The 12,925-nt window shown below is 40.2% G+C and overlaps 1 protein-coding gene across 2 annotated transcripts in view; it reads left to right on the top strand.

The window, feature by feature from the left end:
* NIPAL1 (NIPA like domain containing 1) overlaps window positions 1-12,925 on the top strand; it is a 28,163-nt gene that overhangs the window by 2,074 nt on the left and 13,164 nt on the right. The window contains exons 1-2 of one of the 2 annotated variants that reach the window (XM_059162003.1): window positions 11,514-11,885; window positions 12,050-12,316. In XM_059162003.1, coding sequence (XP_059017986.1) covers window positions 12,211-12,316 — 106 coding nt within the window. In that variant the 5' untranslated portion in view covers window positions 11,514-11,885; window positions 12,050-12,210. Of the gene's footprint in view, window positions 1-11,513; window positions 11,886-12,049; window positions 12,317-12,925 lie in introns of those variants that run through there. The other variant, XM_059162013.1, reaches the window with a different exon arrangement.

Genomic DNA, 12,925 nt, shown 5'->3' with positions numbered 1-12,925 from the left:
CAAGAGTCCATGTGTCAGGCACTGACATGGGTGCTGCTATAGATGAATTTGCAGGACAGTCTGGTCCCAGACTCTAGTAAGCCTCCCATGTAGCTTACTGTGTAGAAGGCAGATAATATGCAACAAACAAATGAATAAAAAAGGACATTACAAGAGTGGTAAGTGTTATAGATAATGTATTGAGAAAGTTGAGGATGTTTAGATTGGGTACTGAGGGAAGGTCCCTTAGAGAAAGTTCTGTTTGAGCGGAGATCCAGATGACAAGAAGTTCATCATGAGATCTAAGCATAGAGCATTCCAGTTGGACTTCCATAAAGGAGAAGTTAACCTCATACTTCGTTTTTTACCTGAAAACCATAGATGCTTCAAAAAGACTTCCAATTCTAACTTTTCTTGTTTCTTTTTTCTAAGATTTTATTTATTTATTTGAGAGAGAGAGCGTGCATGCGTGAGCAGGGGGAGGGGCTAAGGGAGAGGGAAGAGCAGACTCCCCACTGAGCCGGAAGGCTGCTGCGGGGCTCTATCCCAGGACCCTGTGATCATGACCTGAGCCAAAGACAGCCGCTTAATTGACTGAGCCACCCAGGCACCCCAAACTCAAAATTTTCTAAAAAAAAAAAAAAAATTAACACACATGGAGGGCGTTTTTCATGTAGGTGTTTGATACTATGTTACATATTCCACAGATCTCAATTGGAGTCCAAGAGCCAATAGAGGCTTCCTAATTTGCAAATATGACACCATGAAAATACAGTGTAAGAGATATACCCAACTGCACGAAGACTCTGTCCCCAGGACTATGTGGGGTTGTGAGGAGAACAAAGGACAGAAAAACTAGGCTGTAAAGAAGACAAACCATATATCCCAGTGGATCTGCTTGAGAATTCTGACCTGATTTGGCAGCAAAGAGAATAAGCTGGAGATGGACAGGGATCCAGTGGTTTTCAAAGCTTTCTTTGACCATGTGAACCACTTTTCCAGGGAGCAGCCAGCTAGCAGAGCGGAAAATGACATAGATGGGTTTTGGGACTGATTTATCTGGCATGATGTTGAAAGGAAGAAACATCATCTGTATCTCTCCTGTACTGATTAGGGTATGTCCTGTATTCATGTATATAATCTTAAATTTTCAAAACGGGTTCTCATAAAAATGTATCAGTTTATCTTCATACATCATTAAATTATGTGTTTTATTGGGTAGTCATTTTTTCCTTTTTGCAGATTAGAAACCAAGGCCCAAAGAATTGTATAATTGAACATCGAATAATGTTTCCTAATTAGTGATCAAACTAGGCACAAAATTATTTGGGCCTTTGTTTTTCTGTAGGTGCCCATACCCCTTTGCTGGCTTTCTTGGATGCAGTACGACTCATTTTAATGATTCTGAGATTTTTACTTTTAAGGACACCTATGTCTGAAACATTTCTCAGAATTCCACCAAGTGAACACAACTTTCATTGTCAGGAAAAACTTCATTTTTTGTGTAATGTATAGCTGCTTTTCTTACTGCACTAAAGAAAAATGTCCTCCAGATTTTTGCAGGTTGATTTTCCATCTTTCTATAGATGTCCTAAATGCTGAAATTCAAAAGTACTCAAAGCTAGTTAAAATTCTCCACTAAAGGTTATTCAGAAAACAATAAGCTGGAGTGCCTGGGTGGCTTAGTCAGTTAAGCATCTGCCTTTGGCTCAGGTCAAGGTCCCAGGGTCCTGGGATCAAGCCCAGCTTTGGGCTCCCTGCGTAGGAGGAAGCCTGCTTCTCTCCCTCCCACTCCCCCTGCTTTGTGTCCCTCTCTTTGTCTCTCTCTCTGTCAAATAAATAAATAAATAATCTTTTTTGTTTGTTTGTTTGTTTTCTTTTTTAGCAAATCCTAGCACATTATTAACAAAAAAAATCTGTACATTTGCCATGATACACTTGAAAGTGAAACAAATAAGATATCATTTATTCTAGGGCAAACTCAAAAGGGTTTTTTGTTTGTTTGTTTTCTTTTTTAGCAAATCCTAGCACATTATTAACAAAAAAAATCTGTACATTTGCCATGATACACTTGAAAATAAATAAATAATCTTTAAAAAAAAACAATATGTAAAAAATAGTTTAGTCTAATACTTAATACGTAATTGCTTTTATTTTTTAAGTTTTTATTTTAATTCCAGTTAGTTAACATACAATGTAATACCAGTTTCAGGTATACAATATAGTGATTCAACACTTCCATATATCACCCAGTGCTCCTTAATCCCCGTCCCCTATGTCAGCCATGCCACGCCCCTCTCTGGTAACCATCTCTAACTGATGGTTAGAGAACATGGTTTGTTCTCTATAGTTAAGAGTCTGTTTCTTTTCTTGTCTTTTTTTTTTTTTTTTTTAAGATTTTAAAAATTTATTTGAGAGAGTGAGAGAGCATGAGCAGGGATGGTGAGGAGAGGGAGAAACAGACTCCCTGCCAAGCGAGAAGCCCCACACAAGAGTCTCCATCCCAGGACCCTGAGATCATGACCTGAGCTGAAGGCACATGCTTAACCTATTGAGCCACCCAGGCGCCCCAAGAGTCGGTTTCTTGATTTATCACTCTTTCTCTTTTTTTCCTCTCTTGCTTGTTTGTTTTGTTTCCTAATTCTACATATGAGTACAATCATATGGTATTTGTCTTTCTGTAACTGACTGACTTTGCTTAGCATTATACTCTTCTAGAACCATCCATGTCATTGCAAATGGCAAGATTTCATTCTCTCTTACCGCTGAATAATAGCCCATTGTATATATATGCCACATCTTCCTTATCCATTCATCAGTTGATGGGTACTTGGGTTACTTCCATAATTAGGCTATTGTAAATAATGCTGCTATAGATGTAGGGGTATTTTTATATTCTGGCTTATAAGGTAGTTCTATTTTTAATATTTTGAGGAACCTCCATAGCGTATTCCACAATGGCTGCACCAGTTTGCATTCCCACTAGCAATGCAAGAGGGTTCCCCTTTCTCCACATCCTTGCCAGCAACTGTTGTTAATTTTAGCCATTCTGACAAGTGCATCATCTCCTTGTAGTTTTGATTTATGTTTCATTGATGGTAAGTGATAATGAACATCTTTTCATGTGTGGCTTCATGATCTGTATGTCCTCTTTGAAGAAAGGTATGTTCATGTCTTCTTCCTGTTTTTTAATTGGATTATTTGTTTTGGGGGGTATTGATTGGGAGTCTGATAAGTTCTTACCTATTTTATCTTTAACAGTTTAGTAACTTTAGTGATGTACATGTTGTAAAGTGTGAAAAGAGCAGAAGTTTATGTAGGAAATCTAGTGGTCAGTAGTCCTAGAGTCCTTGGCTTCTAAACATGCTGATAGTGGTTAGATCTTGCTTAATTTTTTTAAAGATTTATTTATTAGTTTGAGAGTGAGAGAGAGAAAGAGAGAGGGTGCAGAGAGAGCGAGCGAGAGAGAGAGTAGGGGGAGGGGCAAAGGGAGAGGGAGAGAGAGAATCCTCAAACATATTCCCTGTGAGTATGAAAGCTGACGTAGGGCTTGATACCAGGACCCTGAGATCCTGGCCTGAGTCAAAATCAAGAGTTGGTTGCTTAACTGACTGAGCCACACAGGCACCCCTTAATTTTTTTTTTTTAGATTGGTAATGTCTTCTCAATTTTACTTTGGTTAATTGAAATAACGATCTTCTTACCCAGCCGTAATGGAGTTTATTTGTAAATCTATTACTATGATTTGATTTCCATACTTACTCACAATGATTTCTCATTCTGTGCCAAATTTTCTCTAAATTATTTCTAATCCCTATTCTGCTCCCCTGTTCCTGTTTGATAGTTCTCTCACTTAAATTGTCAGCTCCATGAGAACAAAGACCTGTTCACCTGTCCTGTTGGTCACTTTTTTTTTTTTAAGAATTTATTTATTTATTTGATGGAGATTACAAGTAGACAGAGAGGCAGGCAGAGAGAGAGAGGAGGAAGCAGGTTCCCCGCTGAGTGGAGAGCCCAGTGTGGGGCTCGATCCAGGACCCTGGGATCATGACCTGAGCCGAAGGCAGAGGCTTTAACCCACTGAGCCACCCAGGAGCCCCCTGTTGGTCACTGTCTTACCCATACTTAGAACAGGGCCTCGTACTCAGGAAATGCCCAGTAAGAATTTGCAAAGTCTTGAATAAATGAATACCTAATGCAGTGCCTTGCATGATAGGTTTTCAACAGCTAGTTTGTTGAGCAAACAGAAGAAATAGATATATGAATGTACGATGTTGTTGTATAGTCATAACAAAGCTGTGAGAAGAGGTTGGTTTCATCATCAGCATTAAATAATGATGATATGGTGATATGATGGAAAGAGGCTGAGAAGTTCCTTTGTTATTCTTTTTTTTTTTTAAGATTTTATTTATTTATTTGACAGAGAGAGATCACAAGTAGGCAGAGAGGCAGGCAGAGAGAGAGGAAGGGAAGCAGGCTCCCCGCTGAGCAGAGTTTCTGATGTGGGGCTCGATCTCAGGACCCTGGGATCATGACCTGAGCTGAAGGCAGAAGCTTTAACCCACTGAGCCACCCAGGTGCCCCCTTTTGTTTTTCTTTAAAGATTTCATTTATTCATTTATTTGAGAGAGAGAGAGAGAGAGTGAGAAAGCAAGGGAGAGAGACCATGAGCAAGGGGAGTGGCAGAGGGAGAGGGAGAAGCCGGGCTCCCTGCTCATCGAGTCCCTGGGGCTTGTTCCCAGGACCCAGGGATCATGACCTGAGCTGAAGGTAGACTCTAAACCATCTGAGCCACCCAGGAACTTCTGAGAAGACCCTTTAGAGTGCAAGGGCAGAGAAGACCTTTCTAAGGAAGAGACATTTTAAAGATTTATTTATTTATTTGGGCGGGGGGAGTGTGCATGGGAGGTGGGAGGGGCAGAGAGAGAGGGGGAGAGAGAGAATGTCAAGCAGACTCCACACTCAGCACGGAACAGATGGGGGGCTCAGTCTCACGATCCTGAGATCATGACCTGAGCCCTAATCAGCAGTCAGATGCTTAACCAACTGAGCCACCCAGGCTCCTCAGAAAGTGACATTTTAGTATATGTGCTGCCGAAGCGAGCACAGAAAGTGACATTTTGAAGTGAGACTCAATGAAGAGGAGTTAGCTCTGCTTGCAACTACCAAGGCTAATTAGCAAGTAACAAAGCTTTGAGGCGACCAGGAATTTAGCCTATGAAAGAGGATGAAAGAGAAAAAGAAAGAAAGAAAGAGAGAGAAAGAAAGGAAGAAAAGAAAGAAAGAAAAGAGGAAGGAAAAAGAAAAAAAACCAAAAAGCAAAACAATTGTAGAGAATATGATTAGAGAGATAACTGGAGGCAGGATTCTGGAGGCTCTTGTAGACTGTGGTGGAGATTTCAGATTTTTCCTAAATGAGAAAGGAAGCCATTGTAGAATTTTAGAGGGAGAAATGACAAGATTGGGCCTACTAATCTAAAGACTCATTTCCCCTGATCTTACCCTCTGCTATATCCGGACCTCATCTCGGGCTGTCTCTCTTCCACCACCCCAGCCAGCCTGAAGTACATTCCCGCCACAGGGCTTTTGCATTTACCCATAGCAGAGAGGTTTGTCCACTTAATTAAAGAAAAAAAACTCCTTTTTGATACTTCCCTGCTTTCCAAGGCACTCAACATATTATGTAGTTATTAATTTACTTGTTTATTTATTTATTTTTGCCCCTCACTAGAATAGACATGAGGGCAGGAATTCTACTTTATTTACCATTGTATCCCCAGCTTCTAGAAAATGCCAGCCAGACAGTAGATACTTTTGTGGAGTCAGCGAGTGAAACAACTCACTAGTTTGATTTCAGGGAATGAGTGAGAGAGAGACACACACAATATGATGTCAGAGGTGAACAAGCTTCAGAACATGTAAAACTTAAGGAGTTCAGGATGAGGAGTTGAGGTTTTATTGTCATTGCAGTGAACGCTCATGGGGAGAGCAGAGGGAAGTTAAGCAGGGGAGTGATGGAATCTAATTCACACTGGCTGATATTTAGAGAGTACATTGCAGGGGACATAAAAAAAATTCATTCATATTTTTTTCTATGATAAAAGAAATGGGCAGGTGTATCGGTCAGCTATTGCTACGTAATACACAGCCTAAAACTCAGTGGCTGAAAACAATAATGTATTCTTGACTCTGCCTCTGAGGGTCAGCTGATGGTTGATTGATCTAGCCTGGGTTCACCTGGGTGTCTCTGCCTCAGGTCCCATGGCCACCTGGGTTTGTCTCCTTCAGGTGGGAAGAGCTTGGCTCTGCTCCCTGTGTGTGTGTTTCCATTCTGGAGCTCAGGCTGAAGAGGCCACAGCTGCTTAGGAAAACTCTATTCCTGACCAATACAGAGGTGGGAGAGAGTAAACCTAAGTGAGTAGGTGCATTTGAAGCCTGTCCTCATATTCCCCCTGCTGCTCTCCCACTGGCCACCAGCTCACCTGCAGCCTGACATCAGAAGAAAAATATTCTGCCCACATCAGGAGGGGTAAGGGACTAACTATTTGCTGAATAATAAGCCAAACTAACATGTAACTTAGATGGTGAGATAATGATTTCCTCAAACTGGAAATACCTGGTAGTGATTTAAAATTCAGTTTGGTTGTTTTTTTTTTTTTTAAGATTCATTTATTTGACATACAGAGATCACAAGTAGGCAGAGAGGCAGGCAGAAAGAGAGAGGGGAAAGCAGGTCTTCTGCTGAGCAGGGAGCCCGATGCAGGGCTTGACCCCAGAACCCTGGGATCATGACCCGAGCAGAAGGCAGAGGCCCCAACCCACTGAGCCACTCAGGTGCCCCTAAAATTCAGTTGTTTTTTTTTTTTTTTTTAAAGATTTTATCCATTTATTTGACAGAGAGATCACAAGTAGACAGAGAGGCAGGCAGAGAGAGAGAGGGAAGCAGGCTTCCTGCTGAGCAGAGAGCCCGATGCAGGACTCAATCCCAGGACCCTGAGATCATGACCTGAGCCGAAGGCAGCGGCTTAACCCACTGAGCCACCCAGGCACCCTAAAATTCAGTTTTATGTTATCATTGACTCCTTAGGAAACAGCTTTGCTATTGTATATAATTAACTTAATAATTTAAAGTATTATTCTCTATCTATAGGCAAATTGTACTTGAAAAATTATTCAAAGCATTTCAGCTTTGTGTAAACATTAATAACAACTTTTAGCTGCATTTACTTGTACTTGACGTTTTTACATTTCTGAAATAAAAAGAATACTGGCCTGGGAATTGGGTTGCTCCTTGGCTGTAATTCTGGCAATTACATGGCTTTGGCCAGTCACTTAATATCTTGGCATCAGTTTCTTTGAAACATCTTTCGATTACAAGTGCCCAGGAGCTTAAAGCTGGTGTAGCAACAACGTTTATGAGCCACTGGGATTATAAGTAAATGACTCTGGGAACAAAGATCGTGTATGATCAAATCACAAAATTAGAAAAGGCATCTTCAGAATCACTGAGTAAAATTCCCTTATTTTAGAGATGAGGAAACTGAAACCAAGAGTAAATATTGAACTTGTCCATGACTAGAGACAGAAACAGAGCACAAGGTGAGGAAAGGCACACAATCCACAGAAAATTTAAATTTGCTTTGAAATCTTTAGTTTGTGTGTGTGTGTAAGTGACTTTCACACTTGTGCATGAAAGATACATATTAAGTTCAACCATACAGAACTGCTATTTTTATGGGGTCAAAATTGTCAAATATCATGAATTAGATATATTTCAACATAATTAAGAACTTTAGCAGTACTATTTGCGAGAATAAAAACATTGTACATGACTCAAATGTCCACCAACTATAAAACAGAAAAATTAATTGGGAGGTAAACATGCAGTGGAATTGTGTAGGACAGTGGGCAAAACCAAGTCCTACAGCCACAGGCAGGCGTCAACACTAACAAATCTCAAAAACAAGCAAGTCCCCAAAGAATACATACTGTATGATTTACATTTTATAAGATGCAGAAGCAAAACTAAACAATTTATTATTTAAATATACAGTCATATAAGGGAAATCTTTTTTTTTTTTCCCCCAAAAAAGTGATCTTACACAGTAAGTCAGGATAGTTGTCTCTTCGGAAAGGCAATGTTTATTCCTTAAATTAGGTGGTTGACACATTGGTGTGTATTGAATTTTTCTTTATAACCGATACATATTTTCTAAATATTAATTACACAATGTTTAGAAAAAATAATAATACCAAAGAAATAATACATGCTCCCTGCTGGCGGGAGTATAAATTAGGACCGTCACTTTGGAGGGCTATTATAGTGTCTATTAAAATAAAACATAATGAATGTAATTGATTTTCTCTATGTTGAACAAAGTTTAAATTCCCTGGATAATTACTTTGCTTACTAGAATCTCAAGAAGCCAACTGAGATAGCTCTAGATTCCTCTGAAATACTCCAGACTCCCTACCCACACATTCTACTTCGCCTGTCTCCTGCCTCGGCACTCCATCCTCCTCAACCCCCTCCACGTCCTCCCCCCCCCCCCGCCCCCCCAACTCACCCTTCACTCCCTGACTCCCTCTTTCAGTCACATCTGCTGTAGGCCCTCTCCTCAACAGGCACCCAACATAAAACAATTTAAGGTCTAAGGTCAGAAGCTAGACAGGAGTTTTATTATTTTTCCTGCCATAAAATTTACAGCATTAAAAGCTACTGCTCACAATGAGAACTTACAAAATGCAACAAAGATTATTTGCTTTTGCTTATAACCCTCTGCTCCCACACCCCCTAAAATGCTGGAAACATTTTGCTATGCCAACAGCTTAGAAGGAATATTGTTTCACTGGAATGAGACCTGCCTACTCTGTTTTCAGAGATGAAGTTTTGGAGTGGTTATGTTAATTACATAGTAAGTAACACTAATGCAGCCTTGGAATTCACTGGAAAGTCCAGTCAGATATTTTCTCAGGAAATAGTGTAATGGAAATTCTTACTGCAAAAATCACTTTCCATTCTTGGAGTTTTAAATGAGATGAACAGTGACTGAAACAAGATTGCTACGGGTTGGCTTGTTTGAAAATGAGCAATTCTGGGCGCCTGTGTAGCTCAGTGGGATCGAGCCCCACATTGGGTTCTCTGCTTGATGGGGAGCCTGCTTCCCCCTCTCTCTTTGCCTGCCTCTCTGCCTACTTGTGATCTCTCTGTCAAATACATAAACTCTTTTAAAATTATTTAAACAAATTTTTTAAAAAGGGAAATCTTTAAAAAAGAAAACGAGCAATTCTTAAAACAACCTGCCTGAAAATTCCTCAATGTTACAGAATATTCCTGAAGTTGCATAATTCTCCTTGGAATATTTAGAAGTTTTGACTTAGAATTTATTCTGTTTCTTTAAAACAAAGTTGATTCATTTTCAACTTATGGAAATAGGTGAAATAATAATCACGAAAAGTTTCAGTGCAATTATTTTACCTTTTCAGGGACCTGAACTTTATCATTGTTTCTTAACTTTGTTTTTTTGTTTTGTTTTTGGGTTTTATTTTGGGGTTTTTTTGTGTTTGTTGCTGTTGTTGTTGTTGTTTGCTTGTTTCTTAACTTTGTAAGTGGGAAATTCAGATAAACACATAATGTTATGCATGGAAGCATAGATCCAGTTACCAGAGTTTTGTTCCGAAGACATCATTTGGTCAAACTGTCCTTTGTTGTTCATAGGACTTCTTAAGATTTTTGAGATGTAAAACTAATTTTTTCATTGAATTCTAAAATTGTAGTTGATTCGTTTTTCTTTGCCCTTTTTGTTTAGAATAAATCAGAAGGGGAAAATACACTTCTTTAAAGAAAAAAATGAAATTTAAAAAAAAGAAAAAATGAAACTAATGTAACATTGTATGTTAACTGTACTTGAATTAAAATGAAATAATGGGGCACTTGGGTGGCACAGTCAGTTGAGCAGCCAACAATTGGTTTTGGCTCAGGTCATGATGTCAGGGTGGTGAGACTGAGCCCTGCATTGGTCTCCACCCTTACTTAGCACAGAGTCTGCTTGAGATTCTTTCTCCCTCTTCCTCTGCCCCTCCTGTTCTCTCTTTCTCTCTGTAAAATAAATAAATAAATCTTTAAAAAAATACAATAAATAAAATAAAAGGAAACGAACTATTGAGACTTCATCAAGCTAAAAAGCTTTTGCACAGCAAAGGAAACAGTTGATAAAACCAAATGATAACCTATAAGAATGGGAAAAGGTATTTGCAAATATCTTATCAGATGATATACAGAGTACCCAAGGTCTATAAAGACTTTATCAAACACAATACCCCAAAAACAAATAATCCAATCAAGAAATGGGCAGAAGACATGAACAGAAATTTCTCCAAAGGAGACATACAAATGGCCAACAGACGCATGAAAAAATGCCCCACATCATTTGGCAACAGGGAAATACAAATCAAAACCACAACGTGATACCACCACACACCCATCAGAATAGCTAAAATTAACAAGTCAGGAAACAACAGATGTTGGTGAGGATGTGGAGAAAGGGGAGCCCTCTTACACTGTTGGTGGGAATGCAAGCTGGTGCAGCCACTCTGGAAAACAGTATGGAGGTTCCTCAAAAAGTTGAAAATAGAGCTACCCTATGACCAGCAATTGCACACATACTTAGCTTACTTGGGTATTTATCCAAAGGATATAAATATAAATATTGCTGTTTAGAGCAGCAATGTCCACAATAGCTAAACTATCAGAAGAACCCCAAATGTCCATCAACAGATGAATGGATAAAAGAAATGGATAAAGAAATTCACAATGGAATTTTACTGAGCCATCAAAAAAAATGGAAATCTCACCATTTGCAACAACATGGTTAGAACTAGAGGGTATTACGCTAAGTGAAATAAGTCAAACGGAGAAAGACAATTATATGATTTGACTCACACGTGGCAGTTAAGAAACAAAACAAAGGATCATAGGGGAAGGGAGGGAAAAATAAAGTCAGACAAAATCAGAGAGAGAGACAAACCATAAAGAGACTCTTAACTCTAAGGAATAAACTGAGGGTTACTGGAGGGGAAGTGGGTGGGGGCTGGGGTAACTGGGTGATGGACATTAAGGAGGGCACGTGATATATGCAGCTGATGAATCACTGAACTCTGCCTCTGAAACTAATAATACATTTCTATGTTAGTTAAATGAATTTCAATAAAGTAAAATTTTTAAAAAATAAAAGGAAAAGAAAAGTTGAGAAAAGGGTCAGAAAATCTTGTCACGGTATCCCCTTGCCGGCAGCTAGCTTTTCAAGAGGAGCACAGATATAAAAGTTCCTTATATTGTCTACAGTGGGTTCATTTTGTGTTGTAATGTTTAGCTTGAAAATTCTAAGACCTTTAAAATAATGGGTCTGGTTCTGTAGATGTACATGTTTGTTTGAGTCCTTTTCTAAGAAAAGCATACTTGTGTTTAATTCTTTTTTTTTTTTTTACTAGATTTTATTTAGGAGAAGGTAGATGAGTAGACCTGAAAAATCATTCTTTGCAGGGAAAGTGGTACACAAAACTAAATCCACTTTTAAACAATTTTCGGAAATGCCCCATCACCCCGCCCAGCGGGTTAGCTAAATTGCCTATAAGATGCGGACAGATGAATTGCTGTGTCTGTCCCCACACTCAGGCATCACCACCGCTGCTTCCCAGGAGCCATGCTAATCAGGTAGAGCGGGGAGGTGGTCTAGGGGGCCATGATGAAGGGTGAGCGCCTCCCCCGTGCCAACAGCTACTCTTTTCTCTTGCTACTCTCCCAGGTGCTGTTTGCTGCAACAAAGGGCCAGCAAGTATTGCTGAAGTCTCCAGTTTATAAGAGAAAATCAGACTTTAGGGGACAGCTCTCATTTGTAAATGAACAGGTGTGTGGCCCTCCCACTGGGAAAGTTCTTCCACACAGTTAAAAAAAAAAAAAACACACTCTCAGGACCATCCACTTGGGTTTCTCTTCCTTGGAGAAAAGCAGTAATTATTCATGTATCTCCCTTTGGTGTTTGTTGACATTTCCTTCTGTCCTTTCTTTCAGGCTATGTGCTGTCTCTGCTGTGCCCAAACTCCTCCCAGGCCTGGTGTGAGATCACGAACGTGTCGCAGCCTCTGGCTTTTCCTGGCCCCTACAGGGACCTGAATGCCAGCATAAACGCCTTCAGCAGTTCTGCAAAAGTTGAAAACAAATACAGTCTGTACATGGGCCTGGTGCTGGCGGTCAGTTCCAGTATTTTTATCGGCTCCAGCTTCATACTGAAAAAGAAGGGCCTCTTGCAACTGGCCAAGAAGGGCGTTACCAGAGCTGGTGAGAATCGGAGGCAACTAGCCCGTTCAAGTTTCTGCAGCAGCTGCGGAAATAATCCTGTTCTAAGACCGTAGTGCTACAGTAGTGATATTTTACTGTCTCTGTCTTAGCCCCTGTCTCTGTTCTTAGCAGATCTCCCCCTACAGTTTCCAGGGTTGAACCAGGTTGTGTCCCTTTGAGGGTGAAACTGAAGGTCTTGTTCCCAGAGGTTGAGTCCTCCTATCAGAGCTTTTGTGTGCAATTTCAGTGTTCAAGTTCAGATGTACATGTAGCTTCCCTGCTTAAGACATGTCAGTGGCTTTTCTTTGCACTCAGAATAAAACCCAATACCCTTCCCCAGTCTCTGACCTCCTGCATAGGATGGTCCTTGCTACCTCTCTACCTGTATCTTCTGCCTCTCTCCCTGTCACCTACTTTGGTCTGCTTCCTGGAACAGACCAAGTTCTTTGGCCCTTTAATGCCTTTTCCCTTCACCTGGAATGCTCTTCTCCCTGGCCTGCCTTCTGGCTGACTCATCCTTCAGACTTCAGCTTGAGGATCATCACCTTGGCTGGTCTTCCTTTCTGGGGAGGTGTCCCCCACCCCCACCTCCATTACTGTCTATCATGG

The sequence above is a fragment of the Mustela lutreola genome, chromosome 1, assembly GCF_030435805.1.
Source record: "Mustela lutreola isolate mMusLut2 chromosome 1, mMusLut2.pri, whole genome shotgun sequence".
Lineage (NCBI taxonomy): Eukaryota > Metazoa > Chordata > Mammalia > Carnivora > Mustelidae > Mustela > Mustela lutreola.
The sequence above is the reverse complement of the archived record's forward strand: the minus strand, read 5'-3'. Positions and strand labels throughout refer to the sequence as shown.